This window comes from Arvicanthis niloticus, chromosome 1 (genome assembly GCF_011762505.2).
Source record: "Arvicanthis niloticus isolate mArvNil1 chromosome 1, mArvNil1.pat.X, whole genome shotgun sequence".
In the NCBI taxonomy this organism is placed as follows: Eukaryota; Metazoa; Chordata; class Mammalia; order Rodentia; family Muridae; genus Arvicanthis; species Arvicanthis niloticus.
This window is the reverse complement of record NC_047658.1, coordinates 71,462,824-71,478,065: the sequence shown is the minus strand read 5'-3', so window position 1 is coordinate 71,478,065 and position 15,242 is coordinate 71,462,824. Positions and strand designations below refer to the sequence as shown.

The window sequence follows — 15,242 nt, the reverse complement described above, 5'->3', positions numbered from 1 at the left end:
AGCAACGGTCTTTATAATAGCTCAGAAGTCAGTGACTCAAGTGCTTGCCAGGTAGTGAATGGAGAAATATGATATATCCATCCATTGGAATGTTGTTGGCAGTCAAAAGGAGGGAACTACCATACATGCTACAGAATGAATGAACCTTGAAAATAGTTATGCTACATGAAAGGCCATGTTATTGCAGTATTATATGAACTGCCTATTTAAGCAAATCTTCATAGAGGTAGAAACTAAGTAAGTGGTTGCCACAGGCTGCGTGAAGAATGAAAAGTGATTACAGTTATGTGGTTATTTTTGGGTGATTGCGGCGCAATTCTGTGAATACACTAAAAACCATGACTACTGTACTTTAAAAATGGTCTGTTTTCTCAGTGTGAATTAGATCTTAGTAAATTATTTTGTTTTGATTTTTAAAGAAAAGAATCATATAGCGATGTCTATACCTATAAATGCAAATTGTGAATATGAGTACTACATATGGTAGCAATACTTCTCAAACTTGCATATAGATTATTTCAGTATCTTATTAGATTGCAGATTCTGATAAAGGGGGTTTTATGTGGACTCTGAAATTTGTTTCATAATGTTTTCAGGGTGCTGATATTATAGTATTTAGATACACATAGTGAAAGTGAGGAAGATGTTCTAAAGAGCTTTTCCAATAACTCAGGAGGATTTGTTCAGTGCTTTGTAGAGAGAATTTGATTTGGTGGCAGAGAGGGGCTTAAGGGACAAAGCTTATATGTAAAGAGAGAGCTCCAGGAGTGGGTGCTGTCTGTGGAGGACAGTCCATCTAAGCGCCAGTATGGGGTGGGCACTTAAGTCTTACGCACCTGCAGAAACAAACCCCTCAGGTTTGATTATTTTCTGTCTTTGCAAAATTTTCTCTTACCCCATCTAGCATTTTTGGTTTAACTTCTTTTAAATCTCGACTTAGGTTGGCAATGACTTGGAGCCTTGTGAGATCCTAGGATGTTTTAGGTTGTTTATGGGACCATCAGTTATTACCCTTACCTTGAGAGGCTGCCTAATTATCTACCTGAGTTTCAGACAAGCTACCTTCAGATTGGGTTCGTGCTTGGCTCCAGGTGAATAAACTCCCTTAATGAGGCACCAAATAAAGATGCCTTTCCAGATGGTACAGGTTAATTATAGCTATAGTTTACAGCTTTCGTTGTTTTTCCACTTGAACCAGAAGAGTGGTTTGAATGTAATTGAAGTAACCTTTTGGTTCTGGACACAAATATTAAAGCCAGATCACATGTTACTCTTAACAGTTATACTACTTTGTAAACTGCTAATGCTTGTTTAAGCCCCAAATCTAGTCTCAGCCTTAGGGCTTGCTTGCTTTTCTGGTCTTTTCCCTGGGGCTCTGGAAACATTCTTTGCATCTGCAACTTTGAATGTGCCAGCCTCTTCTGGTAGTTTATACAGTATGCCCATTCTTCTGGATGAAACAAAATTCACCACCAGGATTCTTTCCTTACAAGCCATATAATGAGCCAGAGGTCTTTTTCTATTTTCAGTTGATGGAAGTAAGACATACATAATAGTATGCATGGTTCACTTTCAGAGATACAGCTATGCCCAGTCCAGTACTCTGTGTATTCATAGATTGCCCTCAATGGGTTTTCTTACTTTCTTGAGTATGTATCTGTTTTATTTCCTCACATAAAGTTTTTTCCCTATTTATTTATTCATTTTTCATCATGATCACAACCCCCTCCCTTCTCTCCTCCCAGTCCCTTCCCCCATTACCTTCTCCCCTTTTTCTCAGTGAAGGGGACTCCCCACCAACACCACCCTACCCTGGGATGTCAAGTCTCAGCAGGGCTAAGAACATCCTCTCCCACTTAGGCCTGACAAGGCAGTCCAGCTAGGGGAAGGGGATCCAAAGGCAGGGAACAAAATCAGAGACAGCTCCCCTCCCCCACACCTTCTCTAATTGTTATGTACATCGCTACAAATGTGTACGAAGCCTAAGTCCAGTTCCTACATGCTCTTTGGTTGGTGGTTCAGTCTCTGTCAGCCCCCATGGGCCCCGGTGAGTTGACTCCGTAGGTCTTTTTGTGCTGTCCTTAACCCCTCTGGCTCCCTCAGTCCTATGCCCCACTCTTCCACAAGACTCCCAAGCTCTGCCTGACGTTTTGCTCTGCTTCTGTTTCCATGTTTGCTGCTGGATGAAACCTCTCAGAGGACACTTGCTAGTCTGCAAGCATAGCAGAGTATCAATAGTGTCAGGGGTTGGCTTTCTCCTATAGGATGGGTCTCAAGTTGGGCCAGTCATTGGTTAGCCATTCCTCAATCTGCTATATCTTTGTAGACAAGACATCTTGTAGGCAGGACAAATTTTGGGTTGAGGTTTTTGTGGGTGAGTTGATGTCCCCCTCCCTCTACTGGAAGTCCCATCTGGCTCCAGGAGGTGGCTACTTCCATCTTCATATCCCCATCTGCTAGGAGTCTCAGCTAGGGTCACATCCACAGACTCCTGGGAGTTTCTCCTGTCCCAGAGATGTCCCTCCTCAATTTCTGTTCTCTCCCGCACCCCTCTCCCACCCCCCTACCTGATCCCCATTCTCATTCCCTTCCTCACGTCCTCTCCTACTCAGCTTCCTCCCTCCATTCACCTTTCCTCTTGTGAGTGAGATTCATATGAAGTTTTTAAATATGATTTTTCTAGCTGCTTTCTAGATACTTACTTGGCACTTTCAAGTGTTTGTATACTCTTTTGTTTCAGCATGTCCAGGTGGTGTACTGTTTTTTTGGTTTTTTTTTTTTTTGTTTTTTTTTTTTATCATATGTACATTACAGGAGAGGTTTTTTTCTCAATTTCTTAAGTATTTATTGACTTCTTAGTTCTGTGTTCTCTTTAAAGGACACGAAAGCAGTATAAAGTGCATATTGGCTCTGAGGCATTTTCCTGGTATATGGGAGAGGTATACTAGGGTAGTCTAGAACTGGGATGAGGCATTCAAAATGCTAACTTACAAACATAAGCACAGGTTATATAGGTACAGGATCAGTACCCGAGACTGAGTGCTTTCTTAAATTTAGAGCCATGGGACTCCTTGCTTGCACTGGCCTGGTCTTGGCCTTAAGCAGTTAGATAATTTGGAAAGCATTTCTAAGATAGCATGATACTATAAATGAATGTTCTAGAACAGTATTTCTCAAATTTCACATAACAATCACCTAGAGGTCTTGTTAAGAGATTCTGGGGGCTGGAGAGATGGCTCAGCAGTAAAGAGCACTGGCTGCTCTTCCAGAGCCCAGGCTAAGTTCCTGGCACCCATATAGCAGCTCACAACTATCTGCAGTCAAGCTCCAGGTAATTTGACACCCTCACACAGACATACATGCAGGCAAAATACCAATGCACATAAAATAAAAATTCAAAAAAAGTTAGATTGTGATTTAGTGGGTCTGGGGTGGTGCCTGAGTTGTGATTTTCTTTCTCTCCCTCGATGGGGATTGAACCTAGGACCTGTGAATGCCGGGCAAGCACTGTAACAAATATTCAGATGGTTAGTGTAATTCCTTGATCCATATTTTAAGTAAAAAGAAATAAAATCCATGCTAGAGAAATTCACTAAGATGAAATTACAGCCAGCTTCTCAAAGGATAACTTGGATTTGGATAGGAAAAGAGGGAAAAGGGCATTGCAAAGAGAAGGAATTGTGTGGAAAGGCCCAGGCACAGCAGTGAGTCTCGTGTATATGGGGCTATAAGATGAGCTTGGCATAGTGGTGGTATTAGGTGGAAAAGACTTTTCAGTAAGTAGCTTGGAACTCAGGCGTTGGTTGTTTCTTTAGAAATGAGACCCTTACTTGTGTGTTTTTGAACCTTCCATTTGAGCTTTTCTAGATTTTTTCCATCTGTTTGTTCCCTCTTGCAGTAGTATCTGACCACCATTCCTGGAAGCATGAAAGCCTGAGTCAGGGCACCTGAAAAAATGTTGAGGTAGCATATGGGGCAGGAGAAGGAAGGAAAGAAGGAAGGGAGGAAAAGAAGGAAGGAAGGTTGATTTCATTACCCAGATTGCTTCAGCTGGGACATGCAATGCCAGAAAGTTCCATTTATACAGTGTTGAATACTTACAGTACATGCAGACAATACCTGCTGATGTAGAGCACTTGACTTAGTAGTATAATAAAGTTCTGTGTTTTACCTCACATATCTTATTTATTTTTAAAAGATTTATTTTTTTATGTATGAGTACTCTATATTTGCATGTATACCTGCAGGCCAGAAGAGGGCATCAGATCCCAGTATAGATGGTTGTGAGTCACCATGTGGTTGCTGGAGAATTAAACTCAGGTGCTCTGGAAGAGCAGACAGTGCTCTTAACCGCTGAGCCATCTCGCCAGCCCCTCAAATATTTTATTTAAAATTCCATTTCCTTCCTTTCTTCCTTCCGTTCTCCCTCCCTCCTTCCTTCTCTTCCTTCTTTCCTCCCTCCCTTCCCTCTCCTTCCCTCCCCTCCACCTCCTTCCCCCTTCTCTTCCCTTTTCATCCCTTCCTTCCTCCTCTCCCTTCCTTCCATCTCTGTGACATACCCGTGTGGATATGCATGCATGTAAGTACAGAGGCATGTGGAGGCTAGAGGTTGACTTTGGTGTCCTCCTCAATTGCTCTCTGCTTTATGTATATTGGGGCAGGGTCTCTCACCTGAACCTAGAGCTTGCACATTCTGCTAGTCTACCTAGCTGACTTACTGGAGGGATTTCCTGCCTCAGTCTTCCTGGCATGGGGATTACAGGTAGGTTATTACAGGCAGATGCAGATGGCATTTTCTGTGAGTGTAAGGATCTGAACTGTTATAGTTCATGCTATGTGAGAAGTGCTTTACTGATCCATTTAAAGTGCTTTTCTGAAGTTACTGCATTAGTGAGAAGTCAGGCCTTGAACATCTTAAATATGAAAGGAATATTTTAGTAATGTTTTTGTTAATTCTTTGAGAATTTCATCCAATGTATTTTGATCCTATTCACCCCTTCCCCCACTTGTTTAACCATCCAGCTTCAAGTTCATTCTTCTCTCCTTAAAAAGTCCATTGAGTCCAGTTTGTGTTGACCATCTATTCTGTAGGTGAGGCACACCCCTGTGTGTGGTTAATATGCCAGTATTATACAGCAGTCACACTCCAGGAATTCCTCTGCTAGATGTGGGGCTTTGTGCCTACCTCTTATCCTCCATGTTGGGAATAAAGGAATTTTTTTTATTAAAGATTTATTTGTCTTATGTATGTGAGTACACACTGTCGATCTCTTCAGACACACCAGAAGAGGGCATCAGATCCTACTAAAGATGTTTGTGAGCCACCATGTGGTTGCTAGGAATTGAACTCAGCACCTCTGGAAGAGCAGTCAGTGCTCTTAACCGCTGAGCCATCTCTCCAGCTCCAGGAATATTTTTTGGTTTATTCATTTGAGTATCCCTGTGCTCTGCCCTGGGGGTTTCTCTATGTAGCCCTGGCTGTCTTAGAACTCATTCTGTAGACCTCTATCAGAAGTGTGCTCACTTCTGCCTCCTGGCTGCTGGGATTAAAGGTGTGTTTCTAAGCCCCTGTCTCATTTGCTGTCAGGGAACATTTCCTGCCCAGTTTGCTGTAAAACTATGTTGTTTGACCTCAGTACTGGAATTTCAGCATGGTACTATATGGCTCCAAAGAAGTAGAAGATGCACTTTAGTGCCAAGGATGTACTAATATTCTGGAACAGAGGTTTTTGACAGTGGCAACTTTTGTTCCCTAAATTTCACAGTGTCTGTAGATGTTCTTTTTGGGTGCTACTGATCATATATAGGACATGCTCTTCCTAGAAAATAAACAGCACCCCCAAATATCAATAGTGCCAAGTTTGAGAGGCCCTAGGTAGAACCAGAGCTTTGAGTTTTAGAAGGCCATGCACTTCTAAGGTCAGTGGCAAAGCAGGAGCCAAAGATCATTTTGGCCTCATCTAATGTTCAGTTGCTCCTATGTGACCATTCATGTGGCAGTATATGACAATATTTTATCTGGCTCCATCTTTTACTAATTCTGACTCATATTTTGTCCTAGTCATACTTAACTCTTTGTACACTATACAGGTTTATCCTCCTTCCTGTCCATGTAATTTCCCTTGCCAAGAACATTGTTCTCATTTCTGGACAATATTTCACAATCATTCCAAGAAACCTTCCCTGGTTTATAACAACCCAGATTGGGTTAAAATCCATTTGTTCATTCTTCCATAGCTTGCCCTTACCATATAATAATAATGTCCATCATCCTTTGATCATCTTGGGAGATAGGAGTCTCACTTTTTGATTGTATAGCTCAGCCATGCAACAGTCATTCAGTCATAAAACCTGAACCAAACTAGCAGCTAAAGAAGGGAGACACTGGTGTGAAGTAGTGGTGGGAAAGGCATCCTAGAGTTATAGATATGAAGCCTCCTTTTTTGAGTCCTTGAAAATATTTGAGTGTTTTGAGCCCCTTATTTGGCGTGGGGACAGTTATAAGTCAATGACAGATTTTTCTGGTGGTGTCTTTCTACAGGTTGATATGTCAGACCTCTCCCCAGAGGAGCAATGGAGGTAAGTTTGGTAGTTTGGGTTACGTTGCATAACTACTCTTTTTCTTCTCTGTGTATAGAATGCATTGTCTTACAACCAGTTGAACAGGTCTTTGGGAATCTTCCCAAGTATCTGGGTCACTTCTGAGCAGCTCACTCAGTACTAGAGTAAGTAGGTACTGGCACTAAGCATCCCCCTGTGGTGAAACTAGTCATGTGATGTGGGCCCTTTTTTTCCTATAACAAGGATTGGAGCCAGGACTTAAACATGTTAAACAAGTAATCTACCACTCAGCTGTAATCCCAGCCCTCTTTTTACTTTTTATTTTGAAACAGAATCTGATCAAGTTGTCCAAGTTAACCTTGAACTTACTGTATAGCCTAGTCAGGCCTAGGATTTGCCATCCTTCTGCCCTAGCCTCAGAAGTAGCTGGAACATAGGCCAGTAACACCAGGCTTGAGAGTTCACACCATTTGTAAACTGATAATCCTAACAGTATCCGTACCTTAAAGGTACAGAGACTTCGAGGTACGAGGGTTAATGTCTATGCCTTGCAATGGTGAATTTCCAGTGTTACTTGCTTTGATGATGATAATCATCATCATCATCATCATCTGATACAGGATGGATACTAATGGCTTGGAAAAGGTGTGATATATCTTCTGATTTCAGCTCTCTTGCTATCTTTATAATTAGAAGGCATTAGCAAATATCTTATTTTCATGATTTCTAACAGTAAAGAGTTTTCAGGGTGCTTGCTTCACAGACTTCAAAAAGAGGTTAAAAATCAAGAGCTGAAATCAGTCAGGTACAACTTAGTAGGAAAAACCCTTAATTGAGATTAAGATGATCAATTATGGAAGTGTAGACTGGCAAGAATACCAATGTAAATGATAAATCTAGAGTGATTTTAGATGACATGTCATATTGCGTCATGTATGCCTCTTTGCTGAGAAAGGTGACAATGTGACTATCTTCTGCTATATTGAAGACACAAATGTTTTAAACACTATTCTGAAGGTTTTTAATTGGATCGTGTGTAGAAGAATGCAGCCAAAATTAATGGTGTTCACACCATTTTTTTAAAATTGATTTATTTATTTTATGTATGTGAGTACACTGTAGGTGTCTTCAGACACACCAGAAGGAGGGCATCAGATCCCATTATAGATGGTTTTAAGCTACCATGTGGTTGCTGGGAATTGAACTCAGGACCTCTGTTCTCTTAATCACTGAACAATCTCTCCAGCCCTGTTCATACCATTTTAGGACCAGATGGGAATGGTGGTGCACACCCTTAATCCCAGGAATCTGGAGGCAGGGGTATCCATGAGTTTGAAGCTAGCTTGGCCTAAAAAGAAAGGAAGGAAGGAAAGAAAAAAGAAAGGAGAACAAGAATGAGAGCAAAAGAGAAAGGAAGAAAGAAAGGAAAGAAAGAAGAAAGGAGGAGATGAAGGAAAGAAAGGAAGAAAGGTAGGTAGGTAGGACTGTTGAGTTGAAAGGGCACAGGAAAATGGTTATAGAAACAGGAAAGGTTTTTTGTTTGCTTTAATGTAATCATAAATATTTGAAGGTTTGGCATTGGGAATAAAATAAGGCTATGTCCTTTGTTTTCATAGCGTTTAGGACTAGCTGCAGTGTTCTAAAGCTATAGGTAGGTACATTTTTATTTCATTGTAAAATATATGTGTGTTTAGATAAGGTCTCACATATATGTTTTAGACATATATATGTATGTTTGCACTCATAGAGATGCATCTGCCTTTGCCTCCAGAGTGTTGGGATTAAAGATGTGCTAGGCCCAGCTCAGCTATCTTTCTTACACATCCCAGACCAGAAAATTCGAGCTTTAGATTAATAAGATGCTTCCAGATATACTGTCTTGTTGCATGATTATTGAACTTGTGTGAGCCCTTGAGAAGGCTGTTTACTTGATATTGATGATGGAGACATAGTTGTATTAATACAGACTTGAAGCAGTTCAGCGTTTTTAGCCTTTAGTTAGTCCTAAGCCCTCTAGCCCTGGCAAAAAAGTATGATGAATAAAACAAGACTCTAGAATCAGCAAACTTACAATGTCACCTCTTTAGTGGTGGGATAAAGAGTAAGAGTCTGAGGCTTTATAGCTATAACCTCTGCTCTCTCCTAGTGACAGGCTAAATTAGGATTGAAATGGCACTGACACAAGCTTCTCCTGGCATTTTCTTCCTGAGTCAAGATAGGTTTCTTATGTTTCTGCCACAAGGGGCAAGCAGCACATCACTCATCTCTTATCCTAGCAGCTGTGCTTTATAGCTAAAGCCTAGAGAGGCTCCATTTTCTCAGCCGTTGGTCTTAACTCCTACTTTCCATGGTACCCTTCAGTTGAAAACCCAGGACAGGTGGTGCACGTCTTTAATTCCAACATTCAGGAGGGCAGAGGCAGGCAGATAGCTGAATTTGAGGCCAGGTTGGTCTGCAGAGTAACTTCTAGGACAGCCAGGGCTTTGTAGAGAGGCCCTGTCTCAAATATAAACAGAAAACAGATGAAAAAACCCAGGGCCATGTTCTGAGCTATGGGCAACAAGATACCTAAGAAACACTGCTCCTTTACCCCCACACTTTTCCATCACTGATTCACCCTATCTGTTTGGCTTTCAGGGTCGAACATGCACGAATGCATGCCAAACATCGTGGCCACGAAGCCATGCACGCTGAAATGGTCCTCATCCTCATTGCTACCTTGGTGGTGGCCCAGCTGCTCCTGGTACAGTGGAAACAGAGGCACCCCCGTTCTTACAATGTAAGCCACTTCCCACTTTTTTTAAATTTATTTTTATTGAATATTATATTTACATTTCAGATTTTATCCCCTAACCCCCTTCCCCCCCACCACCCAGGAACCTCCTATCCACTCAAACAAATGAGTAGCCTTCCTCTATTCAAAGGATAAACAGGCTGAGAAAGAAATTAGGGAAATGACACACTTCCCACTTTTTGAAAATGTTCTTTGAGACAAAATCTCGTTTTAACTCAGGAAGGCCTTGAACTCATGTAGATGAGGATGACTTTGAACTCATGATCATCCTGTCTTTTCCTCCCAAGTACTAGGGTTACCAGTGTGTACCACTGCACCTGGCACAACTCGCTTTTTAGTTATCAATAGACCTTTGTAAATGTCCCAGGGTCCAGCCTGACCCAGGGGACATATAGGCAGATAGATACAGTAGCAATAATTTTCCAAATGGAATGATGAGTAGTTTGTGGGGTGTACATATGTGTGTCTCTAAGGGGCAAGTGATTTGGTATATGAAAACAAGGATAAGGACTGGAGAGATGGCTCAGTGGTTAAAAGCACTGACTGCTCTTCCAAAGGTCCTGAGTTCCATTCCCAGCAACTACATGGTGGCTCACAACCATCTGTAATGGGATCTGATGCCCTTTTCTGGTGAGTCTGAAGACAGTGACAGTGTACTCATATACATTAAATAAATATTATTAAAAAAAAAAAAAAGAAAGAAAGAAAACTAGGATAAGACAGGAGAGCACTTTTTGTTTGTTTGATTGCTTTGAGACAGTCTCATCTTTTACTCTGGCTGTCCTGGAACTCATTATGCAGACCAAGCTGACCTTGAATTTACAGAGATTTGCCTTCCTTCCTCTGCCTTCCGAGTACTGGGATTAAAGGCATGTACCACCACTCTCAACCCAATATGAGACTACTTTTATGGCCAGAAAACGTACATAACTTCCTTTTAAATATTGTGAGACATATTCTGATATATTCATGAAGGACATATCAGAAACCATTCATTTGGATGGGAGAAGATCACTTGACAGGGCAAGCCAACACTAGTCTTAGGAGAAGGAATAGATTTCATTGATCTGTATACCAAAAGCCACTCAAGCAAACAAGCAAAAAGGCAATGGAAGAAGTAAAGAAAAATATATAAGGCATACAGAAAACATAGCTAAGTGGCATAAATAGGTTCTTTCTTATTACTAATAAGACTTAATTCTAGATAGGTTAAGTTCACCCAGTTAAAGGTGGAGATGGGCAGACTGGAGTAAAAGAAATCCCACAATTCATAAGCATGCTGGGTGTATAAGTCTCATTTTAGATAGCAAGGCACAAAAAATTGACAACAAAAGTCTGGGAAAAAAATTTTCCATGCAAATGAGAGCCAAAAGAAGGGTGGAGGGTATAAATTCAAGATCAACCTATTCTAGATGCTTGGAGGGCAGCCAGGACACTGCCTCTTCAAAACATATAAAGAGTCCTCTTGCAGAAGACCAGTTTGGTTTATAGCATCCACCTTGGGTGGTTTATAACTGCCAATAACTCCAGCTCCATGGAATCTGACACCTTCCTTTGGCTTCTCCAGGCACCTAAACATATGTGCACATTCCCTTTCCCCAACCCCACTTATACATGTAATTAAAAATAAATTTTGTTTTGTTTTGTTTTTTGAGACTGTGTTTCTCTGTGTATCCCTGGCTTGTCCTGGATCTTGTTCTGTAGATCAGGGTGGCCTTGAACTCAGAAATCCCTTTGCCTCTCCTTCCTGAATGCTGGAATTACAAGATACATGCCACCACCACTCAGCTAAAAATAAAATATTTTTAAAATGAAAGAAAGGAAGGTAGGATAGTTATATAGGCTTAAATAAAGATGAGCAGATGTAACATATACTTATGTGATTGTATATATCAGTAAAAGTACAATATAGCAAGAAGCTGCAGTTATAAATGTGTACATGACAAAAAGGCCAAAAAATGGGAAATAAAGATTGACAGGAGTGCAGGGAGCACTAGGCAGTTTTTAGTAATAGTAGTTGAAGATGGACAGGAAAGTAACACAGAAGGTCACACATCATATAAGAACATAACAGTATAAACCAGTCAGACTGGTCCAGGCTGACTATTAATTTGAGACATTCCTGCCCCAGTCTCCCCAATGCTGGGATTACAAGAAGGTACCACCATACTTTACAACATTCACTGAGTTCTTAGTGTTTTAAGCACTTTACATGTGCAAACTCAGTTAATATGGTGAGTAGTGTTTTCTTCAGTCACAAACAAGTAACTGAAATAGAAAATCTGAATAATTTGCTCAAATGATAAGACCATTAGATAATTTTACTTTGTGACTTTGATTCATAATCCCTAAGTGTTTGTTTTGTTTTTTTTTTTTTTTCCTATAGTATATGTTTAGACTCAGAGATTCTCCTGCCTCTGACTTTGGAGTGCTAGGATTAAAAGCATACCTGCTGCTCCTGGAACACTTAACATTTAAAAATACATAGTTCAGTGGCTTTTTTGACTTGTCATAGTGCTATGCAGCCTATGTTACTATCTGATGCCAGAACCATTTTATTATCTCAGAAGGAAACCATGTAGCCATTAAGCAGCTGCTCTCTACCCACACCCTCCCTCCTCAGTCCCCTGCTTTCTATTGATCTGTCCAATCTGTATATTGTCATTGTCACTGTTCAATATGAGGCTTTTCGTGTCCAGCCTTTTCACACAGTGCAGTTTTCAAGTTTCAGCCATGTTGATTCAGTGCTCCATTCTTATGGTGAATGTATAATATTCCATTGTATGGACACACTGCATTTTGTTCTGTATTTCTTGGTTGATGAACATTTGGGGGTTGTTTTCATCTTGATTATTGTGGATAATGCTTGCTAACATGTAAAAGGTTTTGTTTATACGTCATTTTCAATTTTAGGGGTATGTAGAAGTAGAGCTGCTAAGCCATCTGGTAACCCAGTTTTAAATTGTAAGGAGCCCTCTCAGATGTTCTTATAGTAGCAGCACCACTTTACATTCTAGTCCACAATAGATGCAGCTCCAGTTTCTCTGAATTCTCACCAGTATATCATATCTCTTGATACTTTGAGTGTGAGTGACATGCCATCTCACTATGGCTTTGATGGCATTCCTCTCATTACATGAATCTGATGATGTTTATTGCTTGTTTGTGTATTTTATATAATTACTAATGTTTATGTTTTGGGTTTTTTGAGACAGTGTGAGATAAAGTAGCCTGGTCTCAAACTTGTTATTCATTGAGGCTGACCTTGAACATCCTGATCCTCTGGCCCTTACCTCCCTAGTGTTGGGATTACAGGTATGTCTCACCATGCCTGGATGCTTGGAGTTATTCAGGTTCTTTCCACATTGCAAATTGTCTCTGTATTGATGAACTGTATGAATTACTACATCTGAATTTTTGTCCATCAGTATATGTGGTCTTCTGGGTTATCCTATCACCTTGGTAGTGTCCTCTGATGTGTAGTGTCCTCTGATGTATAGTGTCCTCTGATGTGCACACATTTATCATTTTGATGAGGTCTCATATTTTTTGTTGTTGTTTGTACTTTTAGTGAAATACTTATGACTCCATTGCCCACAGACAATCAGAAAGATATTTGTATATTTGTGTGTGTGTACCTGTGTGTATGCATGTACCTATGTGTTGAGCCAGATGTCAGGAATCTTCCTCAGTTGCACTCCACCTTATTTTTTGAGACCTGGTCTTTTTAAACTAGCTGGTCAGCAAGCTCCAGAGATCTGCCTGCCTCTACCTCTCGAGTGCGGGGACTGCAGGTGCCTGCCTCTGCCTCTCGGTGCGGGGACTGCAGGTGCCTGCCTTTGCCTCTCGGGTGCGGGGACTGCAGGTGCCTGCCTCTGCCTCTCAGTGCGGGGACTGCAGGTATTGCTGCCACCTTTGCCTCCTTTATTTTCTTAGCTCATTTTGAATATTTGTAAATGATGTGAGATTAGAGTTCTAGTTTATTCTTCCATGTAAGAGAAATCTAGTTGCCTCAGCATCTTTCTTGAACAGAATTCTTTTGCCATTACATGGTTGTGGAACTCTTGTCAAAAATCAGCTGAGCAGCTACGGAGTGGTTGCACAGTTCTGTACTATCCCAGCACTTGGACACATAAAGCAGGATTAATAGTGAATTTGAGGCCTGAAATACAGCGCACAAGTGGGTGGTGGTGGTGGGTTGTAGTGCACCAACACACATAATACAAATATTCTTTTTTTAATTTTTTTTGTGTGTTTTAGTGTTTTACTTGCATGTATATGTACCACGTGCCCATGGGGGCCAGAAGAGGGCACCAGATCCCCTGGAACTGGAGTTACAGGCAGTTGTGAGCTGTCATGTGGATCCTGGGAAACAAGCCTAGGTCATCTGAAAAAGTAGCAAGTGCTCTTAACCTTTAAACCATCTTTCCAGGCTCAAAACCTAATTCTTAATTATTTTTTCCTCAAAAGCCGTAGGAAATTACTATCTCCCACCTGCCACGGTGGCTTCTGCTTTAGCTTTCCTGAGTCTCCCTCCTTAATGGCTGCCTGAATCCTTTCCTTGGATCTCATGTCCTTTATAAGACCCCTTTTGTTGGCCATTTCACCATTTAACCTCCCCTGCTTTCAGGGTTCCTCCACAAACCCATGTCAGGGAGGCTACTAGGGGCACAGCAGATCTGGACTGGAAGCCTACTCCAGGTCAGACTGGCCTAGCTTCTTTGTGGCTCAGTTTCATCATCTATTCAGATTCTAATCTTACTTACTCCTTAGCTCCCTCGGGGATGTTAGGGGAAAGGAGAAGTGTATGCCTGGAAAAGTATCTATCCTATTTTTAAAGATCTCCAAGGAGGAGCTTTCATCATTTCTGTCTGTTACCAAACATAGTTTGTTTTCAGGCCCCGCCCCCTAAGCAGCTGCTACTTCCTGGGGTGATGAGCACCAGACTTTCCCAGCTGGGACTCTGCAAAATAATATAGTCCCCCCCCACCCCTTTAGACCTAGGCAACAAGAGGTTTACTTTCTATGAGAAAAGAAACTAATAAAGCAGCCTTCCTCTTGTGATACACACCAGCCTACTTGCACACTGTCTTCCACCATAGGCTCATTTTTACCTTTTCCTCAAAGATCAACATGCCATGTTCCATGGGCCTGAAATATGCACAGTCTTGACTTGGGAGGCCATTAGACAAAGATCAAATAATGCCTCTTTTGGGAAGCTTTTATTGGTCTGCCCCCACCGTGAGTGAAGTGCCCTCCCCATCAGTTAGCTAGCAGGTGCTAGTTCTCCTTTATGGCCTTTTAGACTTTTGTTGCTCCCAAATTCAATTTTACTGAGAACCCATATTCTACCTGGTTTTTCTTGACAGAGTTTTCATTTTTTGGTTTTGTTTTCTTTATGTTTCTGTTTTTTTTCTTCCTCCCTACATTAAAAGTTTCTAGCCAGTTGGTGCCTTTAGTCTCAGCTTTTAGGAGGCAGAGGTAGTTGAGTCTGAGTGAATTTCAGGACAACAAAGGCTACATACACAGAGAAACCCTGTCTTTAAAAACAAGCAAACAAATAAATGCAAGTAATGTGCAAAGATGCTTCTTCCCAGTTTTGGTATGGCTCTTGGTGTTCAACCCCTGTTTAGTCTGTGGTTGTTTGGTACAGTGTCTTTTCTTGTTTTTCCCCAGTGTTTCTTAAGCTAGCACCTGGATCCTAATTTAGGCAGCCATTTGTTGGTACATTCTGTTGTGTCTATACTTTTAATCTGAGACCAGCATGTGTCAGTGTGCTTCACTAGAGGGTCAGTTGTGGGCTTCAGAGTGTGTCAGGGTGCTTCACTAGAGCATGAAGACCTGAGTTTGGATCCTTAGCCTCCAAATGGAAGCCAGCAGTGGCAGA

At 41.2% G+C, this 15,242-nt stretch overlaps 1 protein-coding gene across 4 annotated transcripts in view; it reads left to right on the top strand.

Moving 5' to 3' along the window:
- Positions 1 to 15,242, top strand: part of Rnf121 (ring finger protein 121) — a 55,985-nt gene that overhangs the window by 16,961 nt on the left and 23,782 nt on the right. For all 4 annotated transcript variants that reach the window (XM_034502282.2, XM_034502272.2, XM_034502292.2 and 1 more), the window contains exons 2-3: positions 6,542 to 6,579; positions 9,199 to 9,340. In XM_034502282.2, the coding sequence (XP_034358173.1) occupies positions 6,548 to 6,579; positions 9,199 to 9,340 (174 nt within the window). In that variant the 5' untranslated portion in view covers positions 6,542 to 6,547. The remainder of the gene's footprint in view (positions 1 to 6,541; positions 6,580 to 9,198; positions 9,341 to 15,242) is intronic.